Genomic DNA, 13,562 nt, shown 5'->3' with positions numbered 1-13,562 from the left:
AGAAAAGAGGAACCAGTTTAATGTTTTAGTGGGATGCTGGTTAAAACATGGCAATAAAGAAGAGAGAGAAAAGAGGAACCAGTTTAATGTTTTAAGTGGGATGCTGGTTATAACATAGCAATAAAGAAGAGAGAGAAAAGAGGGACCAGTTTAATGTTTTAGTGGGATGCTGCAGTTTTTCACATTGTTATTTATTGTTCTTTGATATGGTGCAATATTCTATCACTATGTTGTTCAGATGGTATTCATTTTTAATTGTTACATTTATATGCACTTTGTTTATATACATTAAAACGTTATACTTTAAATGCAAATGTTTAATAGCATTCTTTATCATAACAAACCAATGCATTTTAAATACATTGCGGTTAAGGTAGAGTATGATTTCATTTAATAATTGAATTCGATTTTTTTTAACACCAATCAGAGTCAAACTATCGCAAACTGTTTGACTTAAAAAAATACAAAACATATTTTTTAAAGAGTCGTCTGGGAACCAAAAGAGCCGGTTCTTTTTGATGAGCTGAGTCAAACGAGCCGGCTCACTGAAAAGAGCCGGAACGCCCATCACTAGCCTGCTCTCCACGGTTGCATGTTTTAGCTAAATTAGATCTCAGCCACCTGCCGACAAGGACTAAATTGATTAGGCTGCCTCTGTTGAGAGGTTGACTTACGATTCTTAAAAAGTTATTTCACTCAAACCTAACTCTTTATCACTTCTGGTAGACTAGTGGAAAATTGCATAGATTCTGCTCTGTTTCTCCATTTCTTTGAAAAGCACAAATGGATGACATGGGAATCTTGCTGGCTTTAGGCTCTTAACCTTCATAACACATGTCTGCCTGCACAGAAAAATAGTAGAATATATTTTTTTTTGGGGGGGGGGGGGGGGGGGGGGTAAAAACAACTGTGAGCAGGACTTGTTATGAAATGTCATAAAATATTCATGTTGCCGCCCGCGTCTTCTCAAAAGAGCATGGCGGGTTAACGACATCTCACGTTGATTCAGGCTGTATTCTCGTTCATTTCGGGGGGGCACGTGAGCGGGCGAGTCGGATAGAGCGAGAGTGCACTGTCTCTTCAGGGGTTGGGACAACGGAAGCTCCATTCAGTCTGCCCTCCTAAATAGATAGCCCCGAGTTTTGAAACAAATACCATTTACAATTGTGTAAATATTGGAAACATGACCCGGGCTCCTTTCAGAATCAATACGTTAGTTTGTGATAGTCATTTGGCTGGTTTGAGAAACGCCGATCGTTGACTAATGGTCCGGGACCTCTCTTCGCCGATGGGGTAGGAGCTAGCTGGATACGAAAACAGAGTGTCAACTCCGTGTTCAGTCAACTCCGTGAGCAAGGGACAAGCCTGTCCAAGCCTTCTGTGGTGAAAAGGTTCAGCAACCAAGTGCTGAACTAGCCTATTCGACTTCAACAATCCTCATATTTGACTGAATTATGTACCAGGTGCAGGTAAGCTTACGATTTTAATAAAAGCAGTCCTCCAAAAGCCAGTAATTCACGCCATAATGACACGTGTAGGCTACATAACCTAGAAAAAAAACGATGTGAATCTATAGCCTACAGACTGCTTGAGGACATTTTTTTGGAAGTAAATTGAATTACTCAACATTCTTTTGTGCGGACATAAGATGAATGACGATAGGAATGAAGTAGTTTTTGCAAGAGTGATATAACATTTAAAACATTAGGGACACCTGCTCTTTCCATTTAAATTTTTTTATTTTATTTATTTCACCTTTATTTAACCAGGTAGGCAAGTTGAGAACAAGTTCTCATTTACAATCGCGACCTGGCCAAGATAAAGCAAAGCAGTTCTACACATACAACAACACAGAGTTACACATGGAGTAAAACAAACATATAGTCATTAATACAGTAGAAAAATAATTCTATATACAATATGAGCAAATGAGGTGAGATAAGGGAGGTAAAGGCAAAAAAAGGCCATGGTGGTGAAGTAAATACAATATAGCAAGTAAAACACTGGAATGGTAGATTTGCAGTGGAAGAATGTGCAAAGTAGAGATAGAAATAATGGGGTGCAAATGAGCTAAATAAATACAGTAGGGGGAGAGGTAGTTGTTTGGGCTAAATTATAGATGGGCTATGTACAGGTGCAGTAATATGTGAGCTGCTCTGACAGCTGGTGCTTAAAGCTAGTGAGAGAGATAAGTGTTTCCAGTTTCAGAGATTTTTGTAGTTCGTTCCAGTCATTGGCAGCAGAGAACTGGAAGGAGAGGCGGCCAAAGAAAGAATTGGTTTTGGGGGTGACCAGAGAGATATACCTGCTGGAGCGTGTGCTACAGATGGGTGCTGCTATGGTGACCAGCGAGCTGAGATAAGGGGGGACTTTACCTAGCAGGGTCTTGTAGATGACCTGGAGCCAGTGGGTTTGGCGACGAGTATGAAGCGAGGGCCAGCCAACGAGAGCGTACAGGTCACAGTGGTGGCCAGTATATGGGGCTTTGGTGACAAAACGGATTGCACTGTGATAGACTGCATCCAATTTATTGAGTAGGGTATTGGAGGCTATTTTGTAAATGACATCGCCGAAGTCGAGGATCGGTAGGATGGTCAGTTTTACAAGGGTATGTTTGGCAGCATGAGTGAAGGATGCTTTGTTGCGAAATAGGAAGCCAATTCTAGATTTAACTTTGGATTGGAGATGTTTGATGTGAGTCTGGAAGGAGAATTTACAGTCTAACCAGACACCTAGGTATTTGTAGTTATCCACATATTCTAAGTCAGAGCCGTCCAGAGTAGTGATGTTGGACAGGCGGACAGGTGCAGGCAGCGATCGGTTGAAGAGCATGCATTTAGTTTTACTTGTATTTAAGAGCAATTGGAGGCCACGGAAGGAGAGTTGTATGGCATTGAAGCTCGTCTGGAGGGTTGTTAACAGTGTCCAAAGAAGGGCCAGAAGTATAGAGAATGGTGTCGTCTGCGTAGAGGTGGATCAGAGACTCACCAGCAGCAAGAGCGATATCATTGATGTATACAGAGAAGAGAGTCGGTCCAAGATTTGAACCCTGTGGCACCCCCATAGAGACTGCCAGAGGCCCGCACAACAGGCCCTCCGATTTGACACACTGAACTCTATCAGAGAAGTAGCTGGTGTACCAGGCGAGGCAATCATTTGAGAAACCAAGGCTATCGAGTCTGCCGATGAGGATGTGGTGATTGACAGAGTCGAAAGCCTTGGCCAGGTCAATGAATACGGCTGCACAGTATTGTTTCTTATCGATGGCGGTTAAGATATCGTTTAGGACCTTGAGCGTGGCTGAGGTGCACCCATGACCAGCTCTGAAACCAGATTGCATAGCGGAGAAGGTATGGTGGGATTCGAAATGGTCGGTAATCTGTTTGTTGACTTGGCTTTCAAAGACCTTAGAAAGGCAGGGTAGAATAGATATAGGTCTGTAGTAGTTTGTGTCAAGAGTGTCCCCCCCTTTGACGAGGGGGATGACCGCAGCTGCTTTCCAATCTTTGGGAATCTCAGACGACACGAAAGAGAGGTTGAACAGGCTAGTAATAGGGGTTATAATTTTAGAAAGAAAGGGTCCAGATTGTCTAGCCCGGCTGATTTGTAGGGGTCCAGATTTTGCAGCTCTTTCAGAACATCAGCTGACTGGATTTGGGAGAAGGAGAAATGGGGAAGGCTTGGGCGAGTTGCTGTGGAGGGTGCAGTGCTGCTGACCGGGGTAAGGGTAGCCAGGTGGAAAGCATGGCCAGCCGTCGAAAAATGCTTATTGAAATTCTCAATTATAGTGGATTTATTGGTGGTGACAGTGTTTCCTATCCTCAGTGCAGTGGGCAGCTGGGATGAGGTGTTCTTATTCTCCATGGACTTTACAGTGTCCCAGAACTTTTTTGAGTTTGTGTTGCAGGAAGCAAATTGCTGCTTGAAAAGCTAGCCTTGGCTCTTCTTTTTTTTCAAAATTTAATTTTACCTTTTTTTAATCTTTTCTCCCCAATGTTCATGGTATCCAATCACTAGTAATTACTATCTTGTCTCATCACTACAACTCCCTTACGGGCTCGGGAGAGACGAAGGTCGAAAGTCATGCGTCCTCCGAAGCACAACCCAACCAAGCCGCACTGCTTCTTAACACAGCGCGCCTCCAACCCGGAAGCCAGCCGCACCAATGTGTCGGAGGAAACACCGTGCACCCGCCCCCCTTGGTTAGCGCGCACTGCGCCCGGCCCGCCACAGGAGTCGCTGGAGCGCGATGAGACAAGGATACCCCTACCGGCCAAACCCTCCCTAACCCGGACGACGCTAGGCCAATTGTGCGTCGCCCCACGGACCCCCCGGTCTCGGCCGGCTGCGACAGAGCCTGGGCGCGAACCCAGAGACTCTGGTGGCACAGCTAGCGCTGCGATGCAGTGCCCTAGACCACTGCACCACCCGGGAGGCCTAGCCTTGGCTTTTCTAACTGCCTGTGTATATTGGTTTCTAGCTTCCCTGAAAAGTTGCATATCGCGGGGGCTGTTCGATGCTAATGCAGAACGCCATAGGATGTTTTTGTGTTGGTTAAGGGCAGTCAGGTCTGGAGTTAACCAAGGGCTATATCTCTTCCTGGTTCTAAATTTCTTGAATGGAGCATGCTTATTTAAGATGGCGAGGAAGGCATTTAAAAAAAAAAACAGGCATCCTCTACTGACGGGATGAGATCAATATCCTTCCAGGATACCCCGGCCAGGTCGATTAGAAAGGCCTGCTCGCTGAAGTGTTTCAGGGAGCGTTTGACAGTGATGAGTGGAGGTCGTTTGACCGCTGACCCATTACGGATGCAGGCAATGAGGCAGTGATCGCTGAGATCTTGGTTGAAAACAGCAGAGTTGTATTTAGAGGGCAAGTTGGTTAGGATGATATCTATGAGGGTGCCCGTGTTTACGGCTTTGGGGTGGTACCTGGTAGGTTCATTGATAATTTGTGAGATTGAGGGCATCAAGCTTAGATTGTAGGGTGGCTGGGGTGTTAAGCATGTTCCAGTTTAGGTCGCCTAGCAGCACGAGCTCTGAAGATAGATGGGGGGCAATCAGTTCACATATGGTGTCCAGAGCACAGCTCTTTCATACAACAAGGAGGTCCAAGTTAGTACTATACGGCAACGGTGAGACACTTGTTTTTAGAGAGGATATATAAAAGTAGAAGTTCATAGAAAGCTATGATCCCTTATTTATGTCACTTGTTAAATACATTTCAATCAGTGTAGATGAAGGGGAGGAGACCTGTTAAAAAGGGTTTAACCCTTGAGACAATTGAGAAATGGATTGTGTATGTGTGCCATTCAGAGGTTGAATGGGCAAGACAAGATTTGTGTCTTTGAACGGGGTATGGCAGTAGGTTCCAGGCAGACTGGTTTAAGTGTGTCAAGAACTGCAACGCTGCTTGGTTTTTCATGCTCAACAGTTTCTCTTGTGTACCAAGAATGGTCCACCACCGAAAGGACATTAAGCCAATTTGACACAGCTGTGGGAAGCTTTGGAGTTAACATGGGCCAGCATCCCTGTGGAAGGCTTTCGACACTTTGTGGTGTCTATGCCCCGACCAATTGAGGCTGTTCTGAGGGCAAAGGGGGTTGCAACTCAATTATTAGGAAGGTGTTACTTTTTTGTACACCATCTATATGAACCAGCCAGAGAAGGCTCACAACCTTTACTTCAATGAGCGAGACCAATTTGTCTTTTAACTTCTTTGGGGTAGGGGGCAGTATTTTGACGTCCGGATGAAAAGCGTGCCCAGAGTAAACTGCCTGCTACTCAGCCATAAAAGCTAGAATATGCATATTATTAGTAGATTTGGATAGAAAACACTGAAGTTTCTAAAACTGTTTGAAGGATGTCTGTGAGTATAACAGAACTCATATGGCAAGCAAAAACCTTAGAAAAAATCCAACCAGGAAGTGGGAAATCTGAGGTTGGTCGTTTTTCAACTCATTCCCTATTGAAGATAGTCGGATATTCCACCTAATGTCAACAGTCTTTAGAGCCTTGTCTGGTGCTTCTACTGTGAAGTGGGGCCGAATGAGAGGGGATTGAGTAAGGTCTACCATGAGCTAAACATGCACTGACCATGCGCGTTCATGTGAGAGCGAGCTCTGTTCCATCGCATTTCTGAAGGCAAAGGAATTCTCCGGTTGGAACATTATTGAACAATTATGTTAAAAACATCCTAAAGATTGATTCAATACTTCGTTTGTCATGTTTCTACGGTCTGTAATATACATTTTTAAACTTTTCGTCCGTACTTTCCGCTGGACTTGCACGCACGCCGTGAGTTTGGAAAGTGTACTGAGCGCTAGAACAACAAGGAGGAATTTGGACATACATGATGGACATTATCGAACAAAACAAACATTTATTGTGGAACTGGGATTCCTGGGAGTGTATTCTGATGAATATCATCAAAGGTAAGTGAATGTTTATAATGTTATTTCTGACATCTGTTGACTGCACAATATGGCGGATATCTTTTTGTCTTGTATGGGCTCTGAGCGCCGTACTCAGATTATTGCATGGTTTGCTTTTTCCGTAAAGCTTTTTTGAAATCTGACACAGCGGTTGCATTAAGGAGAAGTGGATCTAAAGTTCCATGCATAACACTTGTATTTTCATCAACATGTATAATGAGTATTTCTGTAAATTGATGTGGCTCTCTGCAAAATCACCGGATGTTTTGGAACTACTGAACGTAACTCGCCAATGTAAACTCAGATTTTTGGATATAAATATGAACTTTACCGAACAAAACATACATGTATTGTGTAACATGAAGTCCTATGAGTGTCATCTGATGAAGATCATCAAAGGTTAGGGATTAATTTGATCTATATTTCTGCTTTTTGTAAATCCTCTCTTTGGCTGGAAAAACGGCTGTGTTATTCTGTGAATAGGCACTCACCTAACATAATCGTTTGGTTTGCTTTCGTCGTAAAGCCTTTTTGAAATCGGACACTGTGGCTAGATTTACAACAAGTGTATCTTTAAAATGGTGTAAAATACATGTATGTTTGAGGAATTTTAATTATGGGATTTCTGTTTTGTTTTTAAATTTGGCGCCCTGCCCTCCACTGGCTGTTGACGAGGTGGGACGCTAACGTCCCACGTACCTTAGAGGTTTTAATGATTTAAACTCCAGTTTATCTTGCTGTTATCTTGATTGAGAGTGAGTCATTATTTGGTTTCTAGTAGTGGACCACTTATCAACATCTAAACTAAGCTATCATGACTGTGCCTGCTGAAAGCACATTTTAGTACTCCCTCTTACAGTGCATTCGGAAAGTATTCAGACCCCTTGACTTTTGACTTTTTTCCCACATTTTGTTACAGCTTTATTCTAAAATAGATTTTTTTTTAATCCCCCCTCAATCTACACACTACACCATAACTACAAAGCAAAGCAAAAACTGCTTTTTAGAAATGTTTACTAATTTTATAAAAAAATACAAAACTGAAATCTAACATTTACATAAGTATTCAGACCCTTTACTCAGTACTTTGTTGAAGCACCTTTGGCAGCGATTACAGCCTTGAGTTTTCTTGAGTATGACGCTATAAGCTTGGCACACCTGTATTTGGGGAGTTTCTCCCATTCTTCTCTGCAGATCCTCTCAAGCTCTGTCAGGTTGGATGGGGAGCGACGCTGCACAGCTATTTTCAAATCAAATCCCCTTTTTGAATTGAATAACATTTTCAGGTCTCTCCGGAGATGTTCGATCGGATCCAGTGGCTGGGCCACTTGAGGACATTGATACTAGCCCCGAAGCCACTCCAGGGTAGCTGTTTAGGTCCACTGACTTGCCACTGACTTTGAGTAAAGCCAGAGTTTCTATGTATGCGGATGACTCAACACTATACACGTCAGCTACTACAGTGACTGAAATGACTGCAACACTCAACAAAGAGCTGCAGTTAGTTTCAGAGTGGGTGGCAAGGAATAAGTTAGCCCTAAATATTTCTAAAACTAAAAGCATTGTATTTGGAAAAAAACACTCACTAAACCCCTAAACCTCAACTAAATCTTGTAATAAATTATGTGGAAATTGAGAAAGTTGAGATGACTAAACTGCTTGGAGTAACACTAGACTGTAAACTGTCATGGTCAAAACATATTGATGCAGTAGTAGCTAAGAAGGGGAGAAGTCTGTCCATAATAAAGCGATGCTCTGCCTTAACAACACCATCAACAAGGCAGGTCCTACAGGCCCTAGTTTTGTCGCACCTTGACTACTTACTGTTCAGTCGTGTGGTCAGGTGTCACAAAAAAGGGATTTGGGAATTTGCAATTGGCTCAGAACATGGCAGTACGGCTGGCCCTTGGATGTACACAGTAGAGGTCGACCGACTATGATTTTTCAACTCCGATTATTGAAGGACCAAAAAAAGCCGATACCAATTAATCGGACGATTTTTATATATATATTTGAAATAATGAAAATTATAACAATACTGAATGAACAATTAACACTTATTTTAACTCAATATAATACATCAATAAAATCAATTTAGTCTCAAATAAATAATGAAACATGTTCAATCTGGTTTAAATAAGGTGTTGGAGAAGAAAGTAAAAGTGCAAAATTTGCCATGTAAAAAAGCTAACGTTTAAGTTCCTTGCTCAGAACATGAGAACATATGAAAGCTGGTGGTTCCTTTTAACATGAGTCTTCAATATTCCCAGGTAAGAAGTTTTAGGTTGTAGTTATTGTAGGAATTATAGGACTATTTCTCTCTATACCATTTGTATTTCACTAACCTTTGACTATCGGATATTCTTATAGGCACTTTAGTATTGCCAGTGTAACAGTATAGCTTCCATCCCTCTCCTCGTTCCTACCTGGGCTCGAACCAGGAACACAACGACAACAGCCACCCTCGAAGCATTGTTACCCATGCAGAGCAAGGGGAATAACTACTCCAAGTCTCAGAGCGAGTGACGTTTGAAACGCTATTAGCGCGCACCCCGCTAACTAGCTAGCCATTTCACATCGGTTACACCAGCCTAATCTCGGGAGTTGATAGGCTTGAAGCACAGCGAAGAGCTTCTGGCAAAACGCAGGAAAGTGCTGTTTGAATTAATGCTTACGAGCCTGCTGCTGCCTACCACCGCTCAGTCAGACTGCTCTATCAAATAGACTTAGTTATAACATAATAACACACAGAAATACGAGCCTTAGGTCATTAATATGGTCGAATCCAGAAACTATCATCTCGAAAACAAAACGTTTACTCTTTCAGTGAAATACGGAACCGAGGGGCCTCCCGGGTGGCGCAGTTAGCACTGCGATGCAGTGCCCTAGACCACTGCTCCACCCGGGAGGCCCCACGGTTCCGTATTTCACTGAAAGAGTAAACGTTTTGTTTTCGAGACCAGAGTCTCTGGGTTCGCGCCCAGGCTCTGTCGCAGCCGGCCGCGACCGGGAGGTCCGTGGGGCGACGCACAATTGGCATAGCGTCGTCCGGGTTAGGGAGGGTTTGGCCGGTAGGGGTATCCTTGTCTCATCGCGCTCCAGCGACTCCTGTGGCGGGCCGGGCGCAGTGCGCGCTAACCAAGGGGGGCGGGTGCACGGTGTTTCCTCCGACACATTGGTGCGGCTGGCTTCCGGGTTGGAGGCGCGCTGTGTTAAGAAGCAGTGCGGCTTGGTTGGGTTGTGCTTCGGAGGACGCATGGCTTTCAACCTTCGTCTCTCCCGAGCCAGTACGGGAGTTGTAGCAATGAGACAAGATAGTAATTACTAGCGATTGGATACCACGAAAATTGGGGAGAAAATGGGATAAAATTTATTTAAAAAAATTATTAAAAAAAAGAAATACGGAACCGTTACGTATTTTATTTAACGGGTTGCATCCATAAGTCTAAATATTCCTGTTACATTGCACAACCTTCAATGTTATGTTATAATTGCATAATATTCAAGCAAATTAGGCGGCCCAAACTGTTGCATATACACTGACTCTGCGTGCAATGAACACAAGAGAAGTGACACAATTTCACCTGGTTAAGATTGCCTGCTAACCTGGATTTCTTTTAGCTAAATATGCAGGTAAAAAAATATATACTTCTGTGTATTGATTTTAAGAAAGGCATTGATGTTTATGGTTAGGTACACATTGGAGTAACGATACGCACCGCATCGATGATATGCAACGCAGGACACGCTAGATAAACTAGTAATATCATCAACCATGTGTAGTTAACTAGTGATTAAGATTGATTGATTGTTTTTTATAAGATAAGTTTATTTTTTTATATATTTTTTTAAATCGGCCAAATCGGTGTCCAAAATCGGTGTACCGATTTCCGATTGTTATGAAAACCTGAAATCGGCCCTAATTAATCGGCCATTCCGATTAATCGGTCGACCTCTAATACATACCCCACAAGACATGCCACAAGAGGTCTCTTCACAGTCCCCAAGTACTACATAGAGCCATGACTACATGGAACTCTATTCCACATCAAGTAACTGACGCAAGCAGTAAAATTCGATTTAAAAAACACCTTATGGAACAGCGGGGACTGTGAAGCAACACAAACATTGGCACAGACACATGCATACACACACGATAACATACGCACTATACATACATACACATGGATTTAGTACTGTAGATATGTGATAGTGATGGAGTAGGGGCCTGAGGGCACACAGTGTGTTGTGAAATCTGTGAGCGCATTGTAATGTTTTAAAATTGTATAAACTGCCTTAATTTTGCTGGACCCCAGGAAGAGCAGCTTTGGCAGCCGCTAATGGGGATCCATAATAAGTACAAATACTCCTGCATTTTCTTGGCTGTGTGCTGAGGGTCGTTGCCCTGTTGGAAGGTGAACCTTCACCCCAGTCTGAGGTACTGAGTGCTCTGGAGCAGGTTTTCATCAAGGATCTCTCCGTTCTTCTTTCCCTCGAGCCTGACTAGTCTCCCAGTCTCTCCCTCTGAAAAACATACCCACAGCATGGTGCAGTTTTTAATTATTAATACATATGTAAAAAATTCCAAACCTTTCTCTGTCATTATGTGGTATTGTGTGTGTGTAGATAGATAAAAGCATTTAAAAAAAAAAATCTATTTTAGAATAAGGCTGTAACATAACAAAATGTGGAAAAAGTTAAGCAACCCCTTCATACTGATTTCGCCTTCAAGTTGTCTCGCTGAAATGTTCGTAATCTTTCAAATGACTGCTCGATCCACACAGCAGACTTTGTGGGCTAGGTTAAGAATGCTGTGTTGCACGCTAAATGTAGCTCTACAGATACTTCACTTTAAGCCTTTTAGATCATCCTTTTTTGTGCACTATGTGCTTTAATCTTTTAAAAGCATTTTGCCAAGGCAAAGACTTAATTCTTATCTAGTTTATCTTGAGTAACGATCCCTGACTGAATATGATGAAAAAGTTGGAGAACATGATAGGTTTGCAGCATTTGATTCAGGCCTGTTGGAAGATTCCAAGGAAGTGCATTTTTCGTCGCTACACATCATATGCTAGCCTCTTATATTGCAATGCTCCTCAAACCATGCTGAGGCAAAAATGATGACGGGACATTTGGCAGGCATCGTTTTATCTCACTAACATGAATACTCGATGCACAGTATACTGATGTCAGGGTGGAGAGGCAAATACACCTTACTGAGAAGAGAACCTTGAAGTCAGATTAGTGGAATCTCTGTACAATCTGTGAAGATAATCAATTAATTACTTAAAGCCCCCCCCCCCATGCAGTCTTCTTAATTTTATTATTTAAATCGTCACTGTTCATGAAGATAACTCCAAATATATTTTTTATTAATTATATCCCTGAGCGTCCTTTTGCCATTTTTAAAATGCTCAGTCTGATCGTGTGGGCGTATTGATACAAATGTAAATATTTACATACACAGCCCTGATTGGTGGATAGGACCGTCTAGACCAGGAGTACATTTACATTTACATTTAAGTCATTTAGCAGACGCTCTTATCCAGAGCGACTTACAAGTACATACATTCATACTCTTTTTGTACTGGCCCCCCGTGGGAATCGAACCCACAACCCTGGTGTTGCAAGCGCCATGCTCTACCCCGTGTGGCTCTACTCAACTCTTACCATACGAGGTCCTGAGCTTGCTGGTTTTCTGTTCTACCTGATCATTAATTGCACACACCTGGTGTCCCTGGTCTATATCAGTCCTTGATTAGAGCGGAACAATACAAAATGCAGTGGAACTATCTTCGAGGTCCAGAGTTGAGTTTGAGGGGTGTAGACTTTACCCCTTCAAAGTAGGAGGATCCATATGCAAATAAAAGATTTCTGGTCATTGGTAAGAAATAATCTGATGGCTGATGGTTGAGACTGAGCAACGAAACAGCACAGCAAGTAAGTGAAAGAAATAGGTTTTGATTATGTTTTACTGGTAATGGGGACATACGTACATATGGCAATTTTTTTGTTTGTTCTGTGTGTGTGTGTAATCATTATTTAACTAGGCAAGTCAGTTAAGAACAAAATCTTATTTACAATGCCGCCAAACCCGACCGACGCTGGGTGAAATGTACGCTGCCCTATGGGATTTGAACCAGGGACTGTAGTGACGCCTCTCGCACTGAGATGCAGTGCCTTAGACTGCTGTGTCCATGTGTGTGTGCTAAAATGTTTAATATTGGTTATCGGTATCATTTTCTTTTTTGCAAGGAACATTTTGGATATCGGTATCAGCCAAAAATGTCATCGGTTTATCACTAGTCATGCTCTGGGCCAAAAACTCATCCCACCTGAACCGTCTGAAATTCCAGGCATTTTTTTCTCCAAACAGCTCTTACACAAAAAGGGCATTATCACCAATTTCATAATTTCAGAGTGTTTAGATATCATTTAAAAAAACAGGAAAATCACATTGACTGCAGTGCCCCTTTTAACTACCAGGAAAACAAGAAGTACTCTGGAGTATTCTGGACCTCAAAGCTCGGCTGTGAGTAACCCTGCCCTAAGAAGTCTAAGAAGTGGTGGTGCTTTATCTGCACGACACAACTTTCCCAAGTGTAGGAGAGCTCTTCTGTACATAGTACTGGAAAGTTAGAGAGGAACAATGATAATCTATATTACTGATCCTCACAAGTATTTCATTTCTGATCATGGTGAAAATTCAAAATTGAGACCTTTTCACTTCTTACACGCACTTGTATTGGTGTATTGACCCAGGGCAGGCATGTAGGCTATTTGTTTCCTCTCTATACTATAGAATGGATGCCAAATAACCTGTCGGTGCATGTTTCCCTGTTCAGTACCCCTAGATTGATCTGTTCCTTTACCTCACATGTAGGGTTGCACATTTTGGGGAATATTCAGAGGTGGAAACTTTCCGTGGGAATATATGGGAATTAACAGAAATATGCAAATTCATATTAATACCATTTAAATGTAGATGTTTAATGCATTGGATATATTTACCATATCATATAGAAACAGAAACCTTTTACCTTATCATAAGTAGACATAATTGCAAATAATTACATCCTTCAAATAGAAAAAAAATTATTAAATATGTAGTTATGAATTTGACTTT

General features: G+C 42.3%; 1 protein-coding gene across 2 annotated transcripts in view; it reads left to right on the top strand.

Moving 5' to 3' along the window:
• Positions 1–965: 965 nt before the first annotated feature.
• The window catches only part of pex5lb (peroxisomal biogenesis factor 5-like b), a 146,779-nt gene continuing 134,182 nt past the window's right edge, over positions 966–13,562 (top strand). The window contains exon 1 of one of the 2 annotated variants that reach the window (XM_055867632.1): positions 966–1,469. In XM_055867632.1, coding sequence (XP_055723607.1) covers positions 1,455–1,469 — 15 coding nt within the window. In that variant the 5' untranslated portion in view covers positions 966–1,454. The remainder of the gene's footprint in view (positions 1,470–13,562) is intronic. The other variant, XM_055867633.1, reaches the window with a different exon arrangement.

Source organism: Salvelinus fontinalis, chromosome 17, assembly GCF_029448725.1.
Source record: "Salvelinus fontinalis isolate EN_2023a chromosome 17, ASM2944872v1, whole genome shotgun sequence".
NCBI lineage: Eukaryota > Metazoa > Chordata > Actinopteri > Salmoniformes > Salmonidae > Salvelinus > Salvelinus fontinalis.
This window is presented reverse-complemented; position numbering and strand designations above follow the sequence as displayed.